The sequence below is a fragment of the Glycine soja genome, chromosome 7, assembly GCF_004193775.1.
Source record: "Glycine soja cultivar W05 chromosome 7, ASM419377v2, whole genome shotgun sequence".
In the NCBI taxonomy this organism is placed as follows: Eukaryota; Viridiplantae; Streptophyta; class Magnoliopsida; order Fabales; family Fabaceae; genus Glycine; species Glycine soja.
Window position 1 is genome coordinate 40879226 of NC_041008.1, and position 23156 is coordinate 40902381.

At 36.3% G+C, this 23156-nt stretch overlaps 2 protein-coding genes across 4 annotated transcripts; one reads left to right on the plus strand and one right to left on the minus strand.

The window, feature by feature from the left end:
- Positions 1-234: 234 nt before the first annotated feature.
- On the plus strand, positions 235-7296 carry LOC114419717 (probable E3 ubiquitin ligase SUD1). 2 transcript variants are annotated; one of them, XM_028385481.1, is made up of 9 exons: positions 235-785; positions 1544-2239; positions 2960-3712; positions 3801-4012; positions 4086-4448; positions 4714-4874; positions 4949-5112; positions 5219-5365; positions 6431-7296. In XM_028385481.1, the coding sequence occupies exons 1-9, from the start codon at positions 411-413 to the stop codon at positions 6932-6934; spliced, it is 3375 nt and encodes a 1124-aa protein (XP_028241282.1). In that variant the 5' UTR covers positions 235-410; the 3' UTR covers positions 6935-7296. The 2 variants fall into 2 exon arrangements, with proteins under 2 accessions (XP_028241282.1, XP_028241283.1); XM_028385482.1 differs by having other exon boundaries at positions 4717-4874.
- An 8082-nt stretch (positions 7297-15378) lies between these two features.
- LOC114419718 (polyadenylate-binding protein 2-like) lies at positions 15379-20907 on the minus strand. 2 transcript variants are annotated; one of them, XM_028385485.1, is made up of 10 exons: positions 20295-20547; positions 18323-18441; positions 17547-18203; positions 17387-17464; positions 17206-17295; positions 16676-16813; positions 16364-16537; positions 16079-16282; positions 15690-15948; positions 15379-15572 (listed from the first exon to the last, which is right to left on the minus strand). In XM_028385485.1, the coding sequence occupies exons 1-9, from the start codon at positions 20545-20547 to the stop codon at positions 15706-15708; spliced, it is 1956 nt and encodes a 651-aa protein (XP_028241286.1). In that variant the 3' UTR covers positions 15379-15572; positions 15690-15705. The 2 variants fall into 2 exon arrangements, with proteins under 2 accessions (XP_028241286.1, XP_028241285.1); XM_028385484.1 differs by having other exon boundaries at positions 15402-15948; positions 20295-20907.
- Positions 20908-23156: the final 2249 nt, after the last annotated feature.

Below are 23156 nucleotides of genomic sequence, written 5' to 3' on the forward strand. Positions count from 1 at the left end.
TAAATATTTTTTCCTATCACAATTTAAACTTTGATCAGTTGATTAAAAGCAGTTGTTGGTTCCTCTTTTCAATATTTGATTTTCAGTTTTTTTTTTCCACGTAGAACATGACCATAAATCAGGGACGCACAAATGACACGGTGCCACGTGACCCAAAACCCACATGACCATATACGTCACCGAACCCCAACACATTCGCGTAATAATATAAACCACCGAACGAGGGCATTCTCGGGAAAACCCCTAAATCCCCACGCCAAAATCTCTGATCACTCCATTTTCTCTCGTCTCTTCGCTCTTTTTAATTTCTCTCTCCCCATTCTTCCTCTTTCCGCCCCCCACCGACTCGCTCCCTGACCCGCTCTGACTCGCCACCGACTCGGTCCCCGGCCGGTTCGGTCCACACCGCCATGGAGATCGCTCACGAGCCACCGCCTTCCCTCGACGGAAGCCCCTCCGCCGCCGCCGATACTCTCGCGAATTCTCCGTCGTCCTCATCGTCTTCCCCTTCCTCCTCATCCTCCTCCTCTGCCTCTTCGCCGCGCGGCGCGAAGAAAAAGGAGATCGAATCCACCGCGTCGGCGCCGTCGCCGGCACCAGCTCCGGCGCCGTCGAAGTTCGACGATGAGGAGGAGGAAGAAGAGGACGTGTGCCGAATTTGCCGGAATCCCGGTGACGCCGAGAATCCGCTCCGGTATCCGTGCGCGTGCAGCGGGAGCATCAAATTCGTGCATCAGGATTGTCTCCTTCAGTGGCTTAATCACAGCAACGCGCGCCAATGCGAGGTTACACCCTCTCTTTTTTCCGCCCTATTTTTTCGACGGTGTTCGACGTAAATTAATGTGTTTTTGAGTTTTTGTTGGATTTGTGATCTTAATCTTGTGTAAATGGATGTGTTAATAGTTATTTTTATCATAACGGGGCGTGTGTCTTGTGCTGCTTTTGTTTGATTAATGAAGCAGGGTCTTACCGGAACTTGTGCTAGGATAGGATAGGATAGGATAAGTTGTCTAGTGATGAAGATAAAGTTTCAGAAATTTCCTAATTTTGTTGCTGAGAATGATGGAAAGTGGAAACAAAAGCAGGTGCTGTCTCTTCGTGTTAAAATATTGAACGGCTAAGGATGGAAATGTGTTATTCCCGTTTGTGTGTAAATCTTTGTAGTTGAAAACTAAGAGTGAGTTGCTGAGGCACAGCAATTTTCTGAAGCAGCTCAATATTGTTAGGAAGATAATAAAAATTTGAACTTCACAGCATAATCAAAAAGAGAAGAAAATGAATCACTCTTGGTCTTGCAAGAGCTAAATGGAAACGTGTAATTATGCGTTAGACTTCTAAGCATACTGATACAGTAGGTATGTTTTAAAAGTTATGCATATCCTATGTTCAATAGTAGGTTTTGCTTTGCACCTACACCTAATATGTCAAAGGTCAGATAAACCCTCCCAGATGTACTGCTGCCTCGTTTTTTTGTATTTGATGTCTTCCTTTTTTTTTGTTAGAGCCTTTTATTTTTTCTAAATGTGCTTCATATGTGCTGCAGGTCTGCAAGCATGCATTCTCCTTCTCTCCAGTTTATGCTGAGAATGCCCCAGCGAGGTTACCTTTTCAAGAGTTTGTGGTTGGAATGGCAATGAAAGCTTGCCATGTTCTTCAATTCTTTTTGCGCTTGAGTTTTGTGCTATCTGTGTGGCTCTTAATTATACCTTTCATAACATTCTGGATTTGGCGATTAGCTTTTGTGAGGAGTTTAGGTGAAGCCCAGAGGTTATTCTTAAGCCATTTATCGACAGCAATTATTCTGACTGATTGCCTCCATGGTTTCCTACTTTCTGCGAGCATTGTCTTCATTTTTCTCGGGGCCACTTCTTTGAGAGATTACTTTAGGCATTTGCGAGAAATTGGGGGACAGGATGCTGATAGAGAAGATGAAGTGGACAGAAATGGTGCTCGAATTGCTAGAAGGCCTCCTGGACAAGTTAATCGTAACATCAACAATGGTGAGGGGAATGGTGAAGATGCTGGTGGAGTGCAAGGAATTGCTGGGGCAGGTCAAGTAATTAGAAGAAATGCTGAAAATGTTGCTGCAAGGTGGGAGATGCAAGCAGCACGACTTGAGGCACATGTCGAGCAGATGTTCGATGGTCTGGATGATGCTGATGGAGCAGAAGATGTTCCCTTTGATGAACTTGTTGGCATGCAGGGTCCAGTTTTTCATTTGGTTGAAAATGCATTTACTGTAAGTCTATCAGCATCGTTTTATTGAATTTGAACTTGATGTGGGAAGCCTTTTGAAAAGCTAAAACAGCATAGGCGTAGCTCATTTGTTTAATAACTTCTCATTTAATTAATTTTCATAAAATACTAAATTCCATTACTTGATAAGTGTTTACCAAAAGTATTATTTATGTTGTGTATCGAGACTTGTCTTCTTAGTGTGCTTCTTTGGGGTAATGGATGAGATTTACTCCTGATATTAACTTCTGTCATTCCATGTGGATGGAAAGATTTCATATAACCTAAGCTGATGAAATTTTAATGTCTATCTTAGATAAAATTATAAGTATTAAGTACTTTTGCTTATAAAACTTCAATTAGGAACTTGTAATTGCATGAACCTCAACTGATTGTGGGATGAGTTTTGCTCATTAACCAAAGCATGAGTACTTCACTTATTATGATTATTTTTCCTATGTTAGTTAGTCATTCTATTCATCTAACTCTTTCTTTTTAGTATAAATTGTATTATCTTTTACTGAAACATGAATATATTTCTCTGGGCGATGATTTTCCGATGTTTAGGGGCAATATTATTATTGACACAACAAATTCTTATTTTTGAAAATTATGACCTTTTCTAATTAATTTTGTTAAAAATCTCTGTTTTATTCTTTGGAGAAACGAATTTTCTATTTATCACATTTCTTATTTAGAACTAAATGCTTTTTTCTCTATGCAGGTGCTGGCAAGCAATATGATTTTCCTTGGTGTTGTAATCTTTGTGCCATTTTCATTGGGCCGTATCATACTCCATTATCTATCCTGGTTCTTCTCAACTGCTAGTGGCCCTTTGTTGTCAGCTGTGGCCCCACTTGCAGACACATCTCTTTCTCTAGCAAATATTACTTTGAAGAATGCATTAACAGCTGTTAAAAACATGTCATCTGAAACTCAAGAAAGTGGATCAATTGGTCATGTTGCTGAAATGCTGAAAGCAAATGCTAGTGAAATGTCAAACATAACTTCTGCTTCAGCTGTTATCTTGAAAGGAGGGTCAATTGGAACTTCAAGGCTTTCTGATGTTACCACTCTAGCTATTGGATATGTTTTTATATTGACTCTAATTTTCTGCTACTTTGGAATTGTTGCTTTAATTCGTTACACAAAGGGTGAGCCTTTGACCATGGGAAGGTTATATGGCTTTGCTTCTATAGCAGAGACAATTCCATCTCTCTTCAGGCAGTTTTTGGCTGCGATGAGGCATTTGATGACCATGGTTAAGGTTGCTTTCCTTTTAGTCATTGAACTGGGGGTATTTCCTTTGATGTGTGGATGGTGGCTCGATGTTTGTACCATTCAGATGTTTGGGAAGACAATGGTTCACAGAGTTCAGTTCTTCTCTGCATCCCCTTTAGCAAGCTCATTGGTTCATTGGGTTGTTGGTATTGTGTACATGCTACTAATTAGCATATTTGTCAGCCTTCTTAGAGGGGTAACTTCTTGTCACGTGATATGATTTGTAAAGCTCTGATTATATTGTTATCCACTGTTTCACATGGTTTGTTTGTTTCCAATGGCAGGTTTTACGTAATGGAGTTTTATACTTTCTTCGGGACCCTGCTGATCCAAACTACAATCCATTCCGTGATCTGATAGATGATCCTGTGCACAAACATGCTCGCAGGGTTCTGTTATCTGTTGCAGTTTATGGGAGTCTGATTGTGATGCTGGTATTCATGCCTGTCAAACTTGCCATGCGGATGGCACCTTCGATTTTCCCACTTGACATATCGTAAGCTTACCCCTTAATCAATTTTAGTAGTTGCCATGGATTGTGTGTCACATTAATATGCATGTTTTTGCAGGGTATCTGATCCATTCACTGAAATTCCAGCTGACATGCTGCTCTTTCAGATTTGTATCCCATTTGCAATTGAGCATTTTAAATTGAGAACAACTATTAAATCCCTACTTCGCTATTGGTTTACTGCTGTTGGTTGGGCACTTGGTTTGACTGATTTCTTACTGCCTAGACCCGATGAGAGTGGTAATCAAGAAAATGGAAATGGGGAGCCAGCTAGGCAGGAAAGGCTACAAGTAGTACAAGCTGGAGTGCAAGATCAGGGTATGGTGCCATTTGCAGGCGATGATTTGAACAGGGCCATTAACACAGTGGGAGAAATGAATGCTGGAGAGGATTATGATAATGATGAGCAGTCTGACTCGGAGTGAGTTCCTTGCAAATTGAAATCCTACAACTATCATTTATGAATTATCTTATATTGCCCTCTATCTATTTATTTAGTTATATTACATTTTTGTGAGTAGATATGTGGGAAGATGAAGGCATGACTGAGTCTTTCGTTTCATGATTTTTGGGTTAACGCAATGCATGAAAAAGTTTGCTAGAGCCATCAGTTTCTTTGCAGATGCATGTTTTAGCTATTGTTAGTTACTGTCACCATCTAATAAAATGTTTTTCTGTGACTATAGCAGTTATGCCTTCGTGCTTCGCATTGTGCTTTTACTGGTGATTGCTTGGATGACTCTCCTTGTCTTCAACTCTGCTCTGATAGTTGTACCAATTTCACTTGGGCGGGCACTTTTCAATTCTATTCCTCGCCTTCCCATAACTCATGGGATTAAATGCAATGGTATGTAATTGATTGAACTAGCTTTCAAGTCACTGGGCTTTATAATGTGTTTATAACCTTACTTCTTTTCACAGATCTGTATGCATTTATCATTGGAAGCTATGTGATCTGGACTGCTGTTGCTGGAGTTAGATACTCAATTGAGCAAATAAGAAAAAGGAGATCTTCGGTTTTGTTTGGCCAATTATGGAAGTGGTGTGGCATTCTTGTGAAGAGTTCTGCACTTCTGTCTATATGGGTAAGGATGATTCCTCTTGCTGATCATGTTACCAAGGCTGACCCTTTGATTTTGCATAGATCTGTATTTGCTTTTAAGTGATTAATCCATCTTTTTTTGGTCACAGATATTTGTTATCCCAGTGCTTATTGGGCTTCTCTTTGAGCTTTTGGTCATTGTGCCAATGAGAGTTCCAGTGGATGAAAGTCCAGTATTCCTCCTTTATCAAGACTGGGCATTAGGCCTTATATTTCTCAAGATATGGACTAGATTGGTGAGTTTGTTTCCCTTATTATCAGCATTTTCTGTCAGTTTCTTTTATTGGCTTTATTTTTTTTGTGGAAAACTTTTATAAGCTTATCTAATACTCAAGGTGTGTGAATAGATTATGAGTGATGTGATGTGGCAAACCTCCTTTTTGCTTTAAAAAAAAATCTGGTCCTCTGCTGCACTTTAGTTCTAGTAAATGTATTCTGCTACATCAGAATCAATAAAACAAATTCCTTGATAATATCAAATTTCTGGGATGTTTCTTTTTTTTTTTATTCATAACAATGGCATTATGTGATTCATGTAGCCTACCTCACTCAATGGTATAAGACTTTACATTGTTGTTCCTTTATTTTTATTTTTTTCATCTATCTTTTTTCTAAAGACTAACAATGTTTTATGTAAGTTGCTGACAACCTAACTTAAACCTCCTTGTAACCTGGGCTTGGGAGTTGGGACTGGTTATATAAATGTTGGCTTCAAATCATTAAATAGCCCTACATAATCCCAATGAAACGTTTTATCCATGTAGCTAACACCGTTTTGGGGTAAAGCCTGGTGGTTCTAATCTACAATTTTTTTGCCATATATGGCATCGTTCTTCATTTTTTCTGGTTGGAATTTTTTTTAAGAAAAAGCATCAAAGGGTATTGTCAAGGGCTGTTAATACTGAATTATGGTATATTGTAGGTTGGTAAGAATGAATATAATTGGATAATGAGAGTTTTATTAGAGGGGAAACACTTGGTGAGTTTTACCTGCTTTGTTTCTTGGAATTGTAATTAGAGGAAAGTGTTTTACCTGCAGAATTAGTTGATGAACTACAACTTAATTTCTTTGCCATCTAAAAGTTTCAGATGATCAATTTACATTCAGTTGACGAAGAATTATCTACCTTGAAAAAATGTTGAAATCTTTTCATACCCAACTAATAATTTGACTTGTCTCTTTTTTGGTCTCCCCCTCCCATATCTGTCAAATTTATTGTATACGTCCCATTTGTAAATGGTTACCTGTCTCCCCAAGGTTGGTTATATATTTGAGATTGTTGACTTGGTTCTTTCATTAGGTTATGTTGGACCACATGATGCCGCTGGTGGATGAAAGTTGGCGAGTCAAATTTGAGCGAGTGAGAGAGGATGGTTTCTCCAGGCTGCAAGGTCTTTGGGTCCTTCGGGAAATTGTACTTCCGATCATAATGAAGCTGTTGACAGCATTGTGTGTACCCTACGTTTTGGCCAAAGGTGTATTTCCAGTGCTTGGGTATCCCTTGGTAATAAATTCTGCCGTCTATCGGTTTGCATGGTTGGGATGCCTCTCTTTCAGTTTTGTGTGCTTCTGTGCCAAGAGATTCCATGTCTGGTTCACAAATCTCCATAATTCAATACGCGATGACCGGTATCTGATTGGCCGGAGGTTGCATAACTTTGGAGAACATGCTGAGAAAGCAAATGTAGCAGAAACTTCTACAGGGGAGCAGGAAGCTATTTTACTAGGTACAGGTTTAAACCAACAAGATCACGAAGCAGATGTTGGACTACGGTTGAGGCACGTAAATCAACAGGTGGGCTGAATTGTATTTTCAGGGAGGAAGGCCACTGTGTAGGTTGTGAAGCCTCGTGCTGACATGGTTCATGAATCACTGATGTATACTCTACACTTGTGTTGGGTTAGTTATAATACCTCGTCATGACACACCTGTGCTTATAGTTAACGTTAAACATTTTGTGCGTGTCGTTTAAAATTTAGCTAATAGGAGGAAAATAAAATTGTTGATAGCGCATTTTTTTTTCAAAGAAATTCTTTGTGAAATAGGGAAGCTGGTCTTGATCGTCTGTCTGAGATATACTTAAATAACATAGTTATAGTAGTTAATTGTTATGGTAATTATTTATTAATCAGTAATGTGATTGATTCGGTGCGCTTAACTTCAAATGCATCATGTTCATACGGTTAAGTAGTCTTTGGAATGTAATTTCTTGCACTAGGAATGAGTATGTAGATAGATGAGTATTGACCGAGCCAGTACAATGTTCCCCAAGTTAACTCTTGAATGCAACATTTTAAAAACTGCACTAGAAATTAAACCGATGAGACTAGGTTCATAGTTTGATTAGTTCAACTGGGTATAAGATTTCCTTATTGACTGATTTTGATATCTTGCAAGCATATACGTATTTAAAAAATGTAATAAGCATTTCGAATTTATAAAGCTCTGAATTCGAAACATCTTAGATTTATAAAATGAAGCTCTGAATTCGAAACATCTTCAATTACCTTACCTAATTTTGAAATTATCAGGAATTAAGAGGATAATTTATTGGAGCTTTCTCTTGTAATCTACTAATCAAGGGTCATGCAGAATTGTTAGCCACTTATTCATGGACAACAATTAGCTTGGGATAAACTATAAAAGGGAATAGTAAATCGATTGGTTGGCCAATTAGTGGAAAAGTGTCTTAGATATCAGCTGTAACCATTTTTAGATAGAAGCCAATTCTGTAGCTGATAGCTACGCCAAGTTTGGCTTAAGGATGAAAACCTCGTACTTCCAGTCCAATGTGCTCGCTGCCTTTGCATTTTTAGCTTATTCTTTTAACACTTTGTTGTTTAGGAGTTACTCTATGTTTTAGGGCATCTTGCTCCTTATAACCACCCCAAAAAATTAGCTACCTAATGTTAGCGAATATACAGGCTACCTAATTTAAGTAAATCCAGAAGTTTAACCTGTTTTGCAGATCTCACTAAAAATACTAAACGCAAAAAAAAAGCAGTATTTATAAATTGAAAAGTTCCTTTGGGATCTTTTATTTTTAATAACGTGAGAACTTTTAATAATTGAGGATTATATACTTATGTATCCTACTTAAGATGTAATTAGTTTTCATATGTTTTATGTAGGCACATGACTAAATATCACCCACTAATTACTGTTATGTGGCACTTTCCAAAAGTTCAACGTATTGCATATATTACTGGTTTTTAGCCTGAGAAAATGCTTATTGGTACAAATAGAAAATTCACACCCGTCTTTTAATCGGGCGATAATCGGTGGATAACCGTTCTCTTATAATTTCCATAAATAACACATCCTACTAATTAGTATTTTAATTTTTTGCTAAATTCTGCAATAATTTTTAAACAAAATGGTAGTGTCCACATTGAAAGAACAATCTATTTAATGAAAAAAATTGTATTTGATTTTCTCTCTTAATACAAAATTTTCTTAAACTAACGACAAACATCCATGTATCGCAAGTAAAATCAATCTTTGACTTAGTAGTAGGTTAGAGAAGACTCATGAGTCAGACTTATGGTCTCTAACCTAGGACAAAAGAGAAAAAAAATAAAATGAGTGTTTATGACTTGTAGTAATTTTTGCAAAAGAATTTACCATCCAGTTTTTTTTTCATGAATTTTCACATCAAATTTTTTGTTATTTTATAAATTTTATCACTTAAATTTTTATTTTTTTGCGTATTTTATCATCACATTGATAATAAAATAATTTTTTTTGTGATAAGTCACCGATGGTAAAATGTGTAAAAAAACAAAAAAAACAAATTAGATGATAAAATTTATAAAATGATAAAAATTGGTTGATAAAATTTTCAATTAAACCTATAAATTAATATTTTGAAAAATGATTTAAGAGATACTTTGAGACACATCAACCTGTCCTAGTGCTCTAATTTTTTTTTTTTAATAATTATGTGTCAATCACTAATTACTATCATGTGGTTCTTCTAACCCAAAGTACCCCATATCAATCTAACTTGGAATTCTATATCCTTTAATAAAAATAATTTTATTATTATTATATTCTAATTATAAAATTTATTGATTTAATTATATAGCATACTAGTTATATAAATATTATTTATTTTGAAATATATATGATAATTATTTTAATTTATGTTTTTTATTCCACATTTTAGCTCTACATAATGTTACAGATTGGCATATCAACAAGTCAACCTAGTCTGGTCACATTATTGAGACTAAATTAGATTGAGTTCAATCTAAATATATGATCTTATAAAAAATTCGGATAGGATAAAATTATACATACAAATGTAGAAGACTTACACTGGGATTGCATAACTATCAACAGCAGCAGGCGGAAATAGGAACTACCTGGAAGGTGTACTCAAAGGTAAGAGGGTGCAGAAAGAAGGAGGCCTAAATAAGCAGCAAAGAAACAGTACCTGAAAATACAACAATTACTCACCAGCAACAACAACCACCAGTATAACTAAAAATAGCAGATAACATCGATGAAGGCTACAAAGTCTACACGAATGCAGGCCCAATGGATTTCAAGTCACATCTAGAACAGAGGAAGACACTACATAGTAGGAACCAAAGTAGCCCTAATCTGCTGGAGGAAGCAATAGCTCAATGGGAATTGGCAAAAGAACTGGGGATGTCATGTGGGACAGAACAATAAAAAATTATTGAAAAAATTTCATCAATGGAGACCAGAGATAGGAAGGAGGCAGCAGTACTGGGAAAGAGAACCAACCCATCATGAATATCATATCTTATAACGTCAGAGGGTTAGGGAAAGGAGTGAAGTGGGCAGCAATCAGAAGATTGGTAAAAAAAAAATACCAAGCTGATATGTTGTGCATACAGGAGACCAAGAAAGAACAGGCATGTGTCAAGCTTTGAGGGGGGAATCTAAACTGAGTTGGGAAATACAGCCTCCGATAAATACAACTGGTGGATTGTTATGCATATGGAAGAAGCAGATATTTAAAGTGGAAAGAAGGGTTACTGATAGGGGCTTCATTCTATTAGAGGGTGTGTGGACTCAAGAGATGTAGAAAATATTTATTGTGAACGTATATGCACCATGTGATGTTGTTAGTAAGCGTGCACTATGGGAATCTATCAGGCAGCTTAAGAACCTTGAACCTTGTGGTCTTTGGTGTATTCTGAGCGATTTTAACAACATTAGACATCCATCTGAGAGAGTGAGTGTGACTCAGAGGGAGGGGGATCTCAATAATATCATAGAGTTCAATGACTCGTTAGCAGACTTAGAAGTAGAAGAAGCACCATGTATAGGGAGAAAATTTACATGGTTCAGACCAAATGGGGCTGCAAAGAGCAAATTAGACAGATGAGTGGCTGTCTAAGTGGCCTGGAAGCACATAGTTCATTTTGGACAGAAATTTCTCATATCATTGCCACATCCTGCTTAAAGCTAAAAATGTGGATTGGGGACCCAAACCCTTTAGGGTTCTAGACTGCTGGCTAAAAGATAAGACATTTCAAAGATTAGTCAAGGAGAGCTGGACAAACACACAACCAAGTGGTTGGGGGGGGGGATATTCGCTGAAAGAAAAGATCAAGACACTCAAGGGGAAAATGAAGTTGTGGAACAAAAAACAGTTTGGAAACACATTTAAGAAGGTACAACAGATCGAGTCTGGACTAAACAAGCTAAAAACTAGCAGCAATGACAAACAATTGTCCTCCCAAGAATTGAAAGCCCGTAAAAAGCTATAGGAGGATCTGTGGACTGCTGCCCAATCACACGAGTCCATGTTAAGACAAAAGGCAAGAACAAAATGGATTAGAGAGGGGGACTGCAATTCAAGATACTTTCACATGCTCATGAACTCTAACCGCAGGAACAATGCAGTCAAAGGGGTGCTTATTGAGGGATCACGAGTCGAAGATCCAACCAGAGTGAAGGAGGAAATTCATAATTTCTTCCAGTCCAGATTCAATGAGCCTGATTATGGAAGACCAGAAATTAACGGGACCAGATTCAAAGGTATTGGATAGCAACAAAATGATTTGCTGGTAGCATGTTTCCATGAGGAGGAAATAGAGTTAGCTGTATGTGATTGCAGAAGTGAGAAAAGCCCAAGACCTGATGGTTTAAATTTCAAGTTCATAAAGTTTTTTTGGGAGTTACTAAAACCCGATATCACCCGATTCCTTGATGAATTTCATGTCAACGGTATCTTCCCAAAGGGATGCAATGCTTCGTTTATTGCCCTAATCCCCAAAGTGAAAGACCCACAATCTCTTAATGAATACAAACCACTAATAGGCTGTGTTTATAAGATAGTGGCCGAGATCCTAGCAAACAAATTGAAAAAGGTGTTGACGGACATCATAGATGAGAGACAAACCGCATTCATAAAGGGAAGGCATCTGTTGCACGGTGTACTGATAGCTAACGAAGTAGTGGAGGAGGCAAAAGGGTGCAAAAAACCTTGCTTAGTGTTTAAAGTAGACTATGAAAAGGCCTACGACTCTGTCTCAAAGGAGTTCCTAACATATATGATAAGGAGATTGGGATTTTGTCCCAAATGGATATAATGGATTAGGGGCTATCTTCATTCAGCATCAATGTTGTTTTGGTTAATGGAAGCCCCACTAATCAATTTACTCCGCAAAGAGGCCTCCGGTAAGGGGATCCCCTAACGCCCTTGCTATTTAACATTGCTGCAGAAGGTCTAACAGGTCTTATGAGAGAAGCTATGGACAAAAAGAGGTTTAACTGCTTCCTAATGGGGAAAAATAAGGAGCCAGTTAGCATTTTACAATATGCTGATGATACCATTTTCTTCAGGGAGGCCACAATGGAAAATGTGAAGGCTATAAAAACAATTCTCAGATGCTTTGAATTAACATCAGGACTCAAAATCAATTTTGCAAAAAGCCGCTTTGGGGAAATCTACAAATCTGACCAATGGTGGAAGGAGGTTGCTGAGGTCCTTAATTGCATCAGGTTGTCCATGTCTTTTTCCTATCTCGGTATCCCAATTGGGGCAAATCCAAGACTTAGTGAGATATGGGATCCTATCATTAGGAAGTGTGAGACAAAACTAGCTAGATGGAAACAAAGATACATTTATTTTGGAGGGAGAGTCACTATAATTAATGCAGTCCTAACAGCGCTTCCAATTTACTTCTTTTTCATTTTTCAGGGTACCTAACAAAATAGTAGAGAAGCTGATCAACATTCAGCGCAGATTTCTATGGGGCGGAGGAACAGAGCAAAGGAAAATAGCGTGGGTCAATTGGGAGAAAGTATGCCTCCCAAAAGATAAAGAGGGATTAAGCATAAAAGATCTACGAACGTTCAATACAACACTACTTGGAAAATGGAGATGGGAATTATTTCAGCATAACGGGAAAATGTGGACCAAAATATTGTTGTCAAAGTATAATGGGTGGAGATCCCTAGATGATGAAAGACGAAGCAAATATCATTCTCATTGGTGGAAGGATCTTATGTTGCTCAATCAACAGCATGAGACAAGTGCACTCAAAAACCAAATAGAATGGAGGGTGGGACAGGGAGACAAGATCAGATTTTGGGAGAACAATTGGACAGATGAAGACAGACCACTAATGACAAAATATCCTAATCTGTACCAAATCTCAAAGCAACAACAGCAAACCATCAGCCTCATGGGGAGCCATAATGATGCAGGTTGGGAATGGAACTTTAGCTGGAGGAGAACCTTATTTGATAATGAAGTTGCAATGACTGCAGAATTTATAGAGGAAATAGCACAGCTAACAATACACCATAATGAAGCATATTCATGGGTATGAAAGGCTGATCCGACTAGGAATTATTCAACAAAATCTGCGTATAACCTACTGTCGAAAGCAACAAGGGGGGAAAATGATGATGGGGCTTTTGAGGTATTGTGGAAACTTAAGATCCCACCTAAAGTGGCAGTGTTTGTATAGAGGCTCATTAGAGACCGATTACCAACGATGGTGAACTTGAGAAGGAGACAAGTAGACATAAATGACTCGATGTGTCCATTGTGCAACACTTTGGAGGAGGATGCAGCCCACTTATTCTTCAATTGCAGCAAAACCCTCCCCTTGTGGTGGGAGTCACTATCCTGGGTGAATACAGTGGGTGTTTTCCCTCAAAATCCCAAGGATCATTTCTTGCAACACAACAGTGGGACTGCTAATGGAATTAAAGCTACAAGATGAAAGTGCTAGTGGGTAGCTTTAACATGGACCATATGGCAGCACAGAAATGGAATAATTTTTGAAAACCAAACTTTCAACGAAAGTAAAGTGCTGGATGATGCAGTACTCCTAATCTGGTCTTGGCTTAAAGTTATGGAAAAAAACTTTGAAGTGCACTTTAACCATTGGTCCACTCAATTGAGAGATTCTTTTGGGTAATTAGGAAAGGATGGCAGCTGCAAGGATTAATATAATAGGTGCAAGACATTTGCAATCCTTGTATTGGGTTCAACTGGTCCCTAATATAAGTTGTTAGGCTAACTTTTGGAACCAGCTATGTACCTATTTTCATTATGTATTTTCAGTACCTCTGGTACTCTTTATATATATATATATATATATATATATATATATATATATATATATATATATATATATATATATATATATATATATATATATATAATTATTTTTGCTGAGCAAAAAAAAAATTAACTTGTTCAAACAAATCTCATAACATCATTTAGAAAATAAGAGGCCTTAATATTTCTCAAATGTTAGATTTAATCTCAAAATGAATGTAAGTAAAATTTCCCTTAAGTATATAAATCACACCTTACTAATTAATAAGACTGAAACTTTTCAACACCCTTTTCACAGATGTTTATTGAACTAGGCAATGCATAGTGAAAACTAAAACTAATGAAAATTCCTTCCATGAATCAGGGAAGCAAAGAGAAATGAGTTACACATACCGTAAATTTCATTTTCATTTTCAAACCAAATAATACTAAATAAAATTTTTAAACCAGTTTCAAAATTCTTACTTAGGATGATTTTTAGTTTTGAATTTCAATTTTTTTTTTAAATAACAACCAATTTTTGGTTTTAGTTTAAAAAATTAAATCAATTTTTAAAATGATTAATTTCAAATAAACTCAAATGGTGTTCGTGATTTTAGTGGTGATAGCAACAACATTGATGATGATGGTGGTGACTGTGACAATGTTGGTGATGATTGTGATGGCAGTAACAAAAGTAGTGATGGTAACAATGTTAATGATGTCGGTATTATACTACAATGATAACAATGATGACGATGATAATAATGTTGGTGGTACAAGGGTGGCGAATGACACCAAAGAGTGTCATTGTGTGAGAAATGTGTATTTTTAAAACTAAACCAAATTTACAAAACATGTTTTTTTCTTCATTTTGAAAATGAGTATAAAAGTGATTCAAAATTGATTTAAAAGTCATTCCACCTTCATTTTTATCAAACACATCTTGTTTTAAAAATTATATTTTAAAACCAAAAATAAAAAGATACAACTACCCCCAAACAGGCTTCACCCTCTTCACAGATGAGTTACACATACCATAAATTTCATTTTGCATTTTGAAACCAAATAACACCAAATAAAATTCTCGATATATATAAACCACATCCTAAAAATTAAAACGTGATGTGAAATTTCCAACATACTAAAATTTTATTAGCTTTTAAGTATAACAGTGGCCAACCAAGAAGGCAGGAGCTATACCCCACACAAACTACCTTGCCTATATTTTGCTTGCTTGACTTATTTTTTATATAAAAATTGCTTTCACAAATAATTTGAACATTTATGGCGAAAACATTTTGCAAAGCTACACACTTTTCCATGCAACTTGAAACGGATGACATTACCCGCGCGGCATCTCTTTACTGACAATTAGTGCGTGAAACGTCATAACTGCCCAGCTTTTACTATTACAAGTTACTCCAAATGATCTTCTATTTTATGGGAGCACCTATTTTCCACCACATACATTCTAGATAATGATGTCATCTCTAACACCGAAATATTCCAATAAAGTTTTTTTTTTTAATTAAAAGAGGAAGCAAAACAAGTGCCACAAGAATTTGTCCCTGGCCTATCAAGACAAGGGGCAAAAATTGATCAATATATCCATCACGACTCAAGTACATGAGACGAGGATCACGTCCCCGCTAAACACTGGATCACTTATCATAGGTAACCCATTATTTATGCAAATCAAACTCATGTAATCATAGATAAGTCAACAAATGATTTCCATGTACCAAAATGCAAGGCATAATTAAAATCAGTGCTGAAGTATCCTTCAACCAAAAGGTGGTGGTCCATAACATACCAAAAGTGTCTAATCTAACGAAACAAACTCAACCTGAAAACTGTATCAAAGCCAGTGCAGAAAATAACAATCCATCATCACTACGTAAACTCCAAAATATAAACCTTAAGAAACAAGGTTGTCATTAAGAGATAACGAAACAAACTCAACCTGAAATCTGTATCAAAGCCAGTGCAGAAAATAACAATCCACCATCACTAAGTAAACTCCAAAATATAAACCTTAAGAAACAAGGTTGTCATTAAGAGATAAGGAAGCCAGCTGATCAGCAGTACCGCCAGCCTGCTGCTGAGCAACATTCCTTAGGACGTCCATTGCCTCAGCCACCTTTGCTTTCAGGGCTTCTGGCGACTCAAGCAAATGCAGAACTTCAGTCTGGTCCATCTCAAGAAGCATGCCTGTCACTTTGGCAGCATTATCAGGCTCTAACTGTTCCACAAGGGGGTAGAGATTCTCACCCAGCATCTACAAATATACAACCAACAAAAAATAGTTACAAATACTAAAAGGCAGTAAATGATGCTGGGGCACATCCAAACTTTACAGCAATGATTTAAGTTTAACTTGGTAAAATTAGGGGAAGTGAAAAGCCTACCGTCCTTTGCTGCTCTGGAGAAGCATTAGCCAGAGCCGTTGCCAGAGCCCCAACAGGTATTTGCTGGGAGATTGATGCATCACGCAGCGGCATCCCACCCACATCATATGGAACAGAAAACATACCTCCAGCAACCCCAGGTATAGGAACATCAGGAATACCCCTACCAGGAGGATAACGATAGACACGTCCCCTAGGAAGCATCTGTCAATCCAAAAAATTTCAGGTCAATGTTCTAAACAAGATAGATGATCCACAAAAATATGAACAAAGAATTGCATGAACCTGCTGTGGCATCATAGGAACTGGCTGCTGGGACTGCTGAACTGCACCTGGACGCCTTCCACCGGGACGCTGTCCCTGTTGTCCCTGCTGAACCATTGGCACGAAAAAATTCGGCACAGGAGCTGCACCTGGCCTCATACCAGGCATAAGTTGTTGTTGATAGCCAAATCCAGGCTGAGAAAAAAATTTCATGGACAGAAAGGAGAATGATTAGGAAATTACTCCATGGAGCAAAATCAGAGGAATAACATCAAGCACCATTCAAGATTGCACTGATTGAAGTCTAAGTATAGACAGAGTAGAAGAGATTACCTGGGAAGGAATGATAGCAGGAGGGCCTTGGCTATAAAATAATTGTTGACCAATACCTGGACCACCTGGGGGATACATTGGCACACGAGGACCAACAGATGGTGGCATTCCAACAGGTCGCATTTGAGCAAACTGAGCCTGCATAAAAAATTTAGTACAGCATAGAAATATTTTTACAGTCACTGAGATTCAATAACCAAATACAATGCAAAACTAATCATAATTGCATTTATGATGATTTGCAAAACACAGCAACAATATAGCCCATGTTATTGATCTCATATAACCAGAATTTGTACTAGGAAATATAATAGACATAGAAAACATGTAAACAATTATTCAAACAACCCATATTCAGCTCCAATTACAATCATCATATCTTAAGATAATGGAAAGAAATGGCATTAAATTGCTTGTGCATGCATGAGCTTGAAAAGACGACTGCAAAGATTTAATCCTGCATTGGTAATACATAATTCCACCAACAGAGATAAAGTTAAAAAGAGCTCGGCATTTAAAATAAGACATACCTGCAGTCTAGCTCTCCTATCTTCTTTCCTTTGGGCTAGAGTCACATACAGAGGTTTGCTTACCACCATTTTGCCATTCATCTCCAGGAGCTACCAAAAAATAAAACAAAAGAAAAAAAAGTCACCTTCAAACTAAAAAGGCCAAGTATTACTTTCACAAAGAAAATATCCTACAACTTACTGCTCTAGATGCCTCCTCGGGAGTCGAGAATGCAACAAAACCCGATCCACGACTTAAGCCATTTGGGTCTCTCATAACCTTTCAAGTGAAAAGCACATAATATATAGAATAGAGTATATAGCAAACGAACATTTAGGGTCAAGTCAATTACACTACATACCTTGCAAGAGGTAATGGTACCAAAAGGGGAGAACAGCTCCTTAAGTTTTTCATCACCAATGCTATCATCTAAATTTTTTACATACAAGTTTGCGCCTTGATATTTATCAGCAGCTTCTTTCATGCTCTGCTCAAATCGTTGTTTCAATTCATTCTCCCTTTCAGATTTCTTCTGAGCTTTTCCAACATACCATTCTTTGTCATCAAAATTTTTGCCATTGAGAGCCTCAACAGCCCTAGCAGCATCATCAGCATTCTCAAAATTCACAAATCCAAAACACTTTGATTTCCCATCCCCATCCCTCATTACTACAGCACTAGTAATAGTTCCAAATTCACCAAAAGTGTTCTTCAACTCATCATCGGTGGTTGATTCTGATAGATTCTTCACAAAAACATTGTTGAATTTTGCCTTGTCAGCAGCACTTTCTCTCTCTTGCTTGCGAAGGAAGGGTCCCACGTACACTTGTTTATCATTCAACAGCATACCATTCAGCTTCTCTATAGCTTTTTGGGCAGATTCCTCATTATCAAATTGAACAAAGCCATAGCCTTTTGATTGCCCAGATGAATCCGTAGCTACCTTGCACGAAAGGATATTTCCAAATGTAGAAAAGGTATCATGCAATGCCTTGTGGTCAATTGCCCTATCCAAATTCTGTAATCCACAATTAAAAAAAAAACGGAGAAGTCAGGGCCAACTAGGACATGCAATATAGAAGCTTAGCAGAAATCCTTCCATTACCAGACAATCAGGAAGAACCAAGGCATTCATACCTTAATAAATATATTTCCTTGTCCACTTTTACGGATACTGGGATCACGATGCGAATACATAATACGGATGGGCCTGTTATTGAGAGGAGTGAAGTTCAGAACATCCAATGCTCTAGCAGCTGTAAACAGGCAGCATATATGTTAGAAACAGCAAGAAAATAATCTATAATAAAGATGGGGGGAAAAATTTATGGTTATCACAACATCAACAGCATAGTAGAAAGTATTAGTCAAGCATAGAAAACTATGAGGACCTGTAAAAGAAGATCAAGTCTATGGGAACAAAAGCTAATAAGATAATTGAAGACCAAATCATGAATTTTCATGATCAGTGATAAATTGGGAAAACACACTGATGTAGAATGGTCATGGCCATTCAGCCAATAACACGAGGGAGTATAATAAGAACACAAACCACCTCAGAATATTTTAATCATTCATCTGGTGTATTAAATTTAAAATGATGATAAACCCATCTTATTGTTCATCAACAGAGTCATCAAAAGACCAATTTCTAAGAAAATTGCATGTATATTACCCAATCAACAGAATGCCTACCAAACACCAGAGGTTGACTACAAATTCTAGAAGCAGATTACTAAATGTCTGGGATAACTCTACAGGATTTAGTTAATTAAAAAGACCATCATTCCAAGCATGAATCAAAAGGCAATGCTCAACAACGAGACTAAAACTCAAAAAAAATTAGTATCAAAAGACAAATAGAAGAGAAATTCAAAATCCATCATTTTGCAAATCCATTAACTTTAATTTACAATAACTAGAAACTATTCTAGCTCTCTAAAATATCCAATCAATATGAATTAGGTTGCTAGAGTGCAAGTATGTTTTCTGTATGTCAGATACACTAACACATCCTGGAAAATAGAATTTGCAAGACTAAATTTCTAGTACAATCAAACTGGCTTCAGATTCCTGATAGTTGCATAACAATTGCCAACTGAAGAAGTTGTAGCTACCACAGGATTTATACAGCAATTATTACATTAGCTACTACAACCCATGCTTCCCAATATGTACCCCTTCACACATGGAAAATGTCAGTGTTATATTAAAATTCATAGAGTGGTGCAAATATCTTTTGTCTGATTTTTAGATTGAAAAAGCATAGTCACTTTCCCTCTTAATGACTCAAAAGTAAAAACAAGATACTACAGAAAGATTAGCTCTGTGACATAGCATGCGAAGTTTCATTTCCCTGTCAAAAAAAGCATGCAAAGAAATTTGTGTTGTACTTCACAAATAAAATAAAATTCAATTGCCACTGCACCTTTCAGTAGGCTTAACACAGCTGTTCGCAACAGGCATGACCAACATTTATGAAGCAATAAATCTTACCACCAAAAAAATTACAAAACAACCTCAAAATAACTGACTTACTTCTTGAGCAGCCCATGCAATAAAAGAAATTAAAGGCAAAACACATTAATTGAGATAAACGAGACCAGCACATATTTGTATAGCAAGTAGACTAAATAAATTCTCCAGCTGCTTTCACGGTTCAGTTTTGTCTCTATTCATTAGGTTACGCCAAAACAAAGCTGTACACAGAAAGCAATAACTGGAATGAACATTTCCCCAGAGAATTAACACCAACACAGATACGAGTTAAACCACAAATTAAATTAATAAAAAAAAATAGTGTCTAACACAAGGTTTTAAATTGGTCGTCGTGTTCCCTGATAGTGCCGCCGGAAATTGCAAACAAATCTGACTCATGCGGCCACAATTCTTATAAGTTAAAACTTTGGTCCATAATGCACATATGAATAAAGTACCAAAACCAATTCATTCACTCAGAAACAAGATTAGGCAAACCAATTTCATTATCAAATCAAATAATCAATACAAGAAAAGATAAAGCAAAAAGAAAAAATCCAAATTTCCAACGCTCACACTGAGCAATAACATGAACAAAGCACAAAAACATTTTCTTATTTCAAAAACTAACCGTCTTGCGGGTTGCTAAAGTTGACATAACCATAACCGAGCGATCTCCGGCTGGTCAAATCCCTGCAAACCCTAACGGACACGACTTGCCCCAATTGGTTGAACAAGTCATAGAGCTGCGCGTCCGTGACGTTCGGGTCGAGATCTCCGACGTAAAGCGACGTCGTTACGAACTGGTTTCCAGCACCACCGGCACCACCACCACCGTTGGGACCTGGCATCGCATTCTGAGGCGGAACCTGAACCTGAGCCATCTCAACCAAACAACAACTACAACAACGATAACTTAAATTTCTCTTTTTTTTCCCAAAAAAAATCCCTAATTTTTGCCTTTTATTCTTTTTTTTTTTTGTTTTGTTTCTCTTCCCCCTCCTCTTGTTATTGGACACAATAAAACCCTAGGAAGAACAGCAAAACCTAACTCAGTGAACGATAACGATAATACACAGTCTTCGGAGAAATTTTTAATTTTTTTTGTTTTGTGAGAGAAAAGCGAGGAGAGGGAAGCGGGATGGATGCGCGGTGGATAGGGAGTAGCCGCCGGCGGAAACCACGGCGGCGCGTGAGAATGAAGGAAAGTTTGGAGGGAGAGGGAGAGCAGTAGATACTGCGCTGAGAAAAGGAATGGGGAAAGGAGGAGTGAGAGGGATTAATAGGTAAGAGAGATGATGAAATTGATGATGGTGGCGGGTTTGGGTAAACCCTAGCACAATCCAGCGGAGAGATCTGAGCCGTTGGATGAGGGAGGAGGTGGGGCCCGAGGGGAGGGATAGAGGATTGCGAAAGCAGAATAAAGATGAAGAAAATTCTTATTACTACGAGTGAGGTAGAATGAAAGAAAGATGCATACTACATAGGAGTGATGAGAGATGATGAGTTATGATTTACCGCACAACTTCTAAAACTATTACACAACAGTGACAAGTGACCTCAAGCTGTAATTAAATTGTCTCGGTCTTCCGCTATGTTTTTTTCGGTTCTGTAATTTACTTTTTTATAAAAAAATTCATTTAAATCTTTACAAGATATATTTATTTTATTTTTTCATCCTTAAAATATTTTTTACTCTTTAAGGTATTATATTAAGTATTTTAAAAACGAAAAACAAGATAAATATATTTTATAAAGACTAAAAATAAATTTACAAGAATAAAAATAAAATAATATTTATTTTTTTCCCACTTACATTATATAAGTACTATAAGGCACAGTTGTATACTCTATGATAATTTGTCATTGTTTATACTTAACTATTAAATTCAAAATCAAATGTATATTTTTTGAGGAAGAAAATTATATATTTATAGTGTAATTTTACATAGTCTTCTCATTATAACCTATTATATATAATAAGTTTATTAATTTTTAATATAATTATTTTAAAATAATTCAAATGCTATTTATAATTTGATGATAATGTATAAATTGTTTTGTTTGAATGAATATTTATTTCTGAAATTATGAGTTCTTCTTTATTTTTTTTTATTTTTTTGCTATAACTGTTTTTCATTTAGCATTAAGATCCTTTATTTATTCATTTTTAATGAATAATTTATTATATTTATTATTATCTTACACAGTAGGTGCATAAATATTACTTATTTTTCTTTAAATAATTAAATTTAATTAAAACATACTCCCATTTATATAGTAATAAAAAAATTATAGTTGAATTAATTGACAGAAGGTTATTTTGGTTTACTAATCGTTTTCTAGATTTGAGTTCTAATTTTGCATATGTAATAAATATTATATAAATCATCTCAAAAATATTATATAAAAAATTTTCTTTCACATCAATCATACTTTATTTGCTTTAGAATTGACTCAAATATAATTAATGACTATAAAAATATATTTATATTGTAAAAAAATATTATTTTTGGTGTAGCTTTTAGCGTTATGTAATTTTAGATTATTATTACTTTATGTGAGTTCATTTTTTTAATAAGTGTTCATAGAATAGAACAAGAAAAAAAATGAAAAAAAAATATCTTATAAGTTAAAATTGTTCTATACACAAGTTCAATTAAGTTTTTTTCAAAAAAGTTAATTTTTATTTATGTATAAACTAATTTTAACTTACAAAAGATTATTTAATTTTTTTATTTTCTTTTCTTATACATAATTATAGAAAAACTTATCTAAAAAAACCTATGTATAAAAACTTTATAATATCAATGTAAGAAAATTAAGTTGTTAGAATATCAAAAGGAAAGTAATTATCCTTTCTTTTATTTATTTTTTTGGTAAAATGATAATTGTGGGTAACATTAGCAAGTGTATTAAAATACTCAATTGTATGGATTTATTAAAATACCCACAAATATAATTGTGGGTAACACTAGTCTGGTAAAATGTGTGATATATATATATATTGATTATCTTTTTTGTACGCACTGTGGGTTGGGTTCGGGGGTGTCTGACCCTCAGCAAATTGTCTGTTATAATTTCTAGATTATTGTATTTTAGTCATTATGTTGTTCGCGATTAGACATGTTCTTTTTATTACTTGAGAGATTCATATTGATTTCTTGAGAGTAGTATGTATGTTTGATCCTCGACTCAATTTCTTGTGGTGTGAAAGTTTGATTATGTTTGTTGTACGCAACATGAGGGCTACGCACATGACGCGATGGAAACAAGTGAGAGGACCAAAGGAAGATTAAGGAACCAAAGGTTCTATGCCATCTATAAATGGTGAGGTTGCGTTGAGAAAGTGGTTGATGAATAAGGATACATTGCGGTGTAGTGGGTAGAGAGATTCACAAGACCTAGTGAAATTAGCGAGTGGTGACTACTCGACATTTAGTGTACTTATTTGGCATGGGGAAGTTCACCAACCTCACTTTGCTATGCGATG

Bases quoted from the DNA above. Each gene is read 5' to 3' on its own strand.
- LOC114419717 (XM_028385481.1), top strand. From the start codon at position 411: ATGGAGATCGCTCACGAGCCACCGCCTTCCCTCGACGGAAGCCCCTCC. The intron at 3,713-3,800 runs GTAACTTCTTGT...TTCCAATGGCAG, and splicing joins TTGTCAGCCTTCTTAGAGGG to GTTTTACGTAATGGAGTTTT. The intron at 4,013-4,085 runs GTAAGCTTACCC...ATGTTTTTGCAG, and splicing joins ATTTTCCCACTTGACATATC to GGTATCTGATCCATTCACTG.
- LOC114419718 (XM_028385485.1), bottom strand. From the start codon at position 20,547: ATGGCTCAGGTTCAGGTTCCGCCTCAGAATGCGATGCCAGGTCCCAAC. The intron at 18,442-20,294 runs GTTAGTTTTTGA...GCCTGTTTACAG, and splicing joins CTTTAGCAACCCGCAAGACG to CTGCTAGAGCATTGGATGTT. The intron at 15,949-16,078 runs GTAGGCTTTTCA...GTATATTTGTAG, and splicing joins CTCCAGAGCAGCAAAGGACG to ATGCTGGGTGAGAATCTCTA.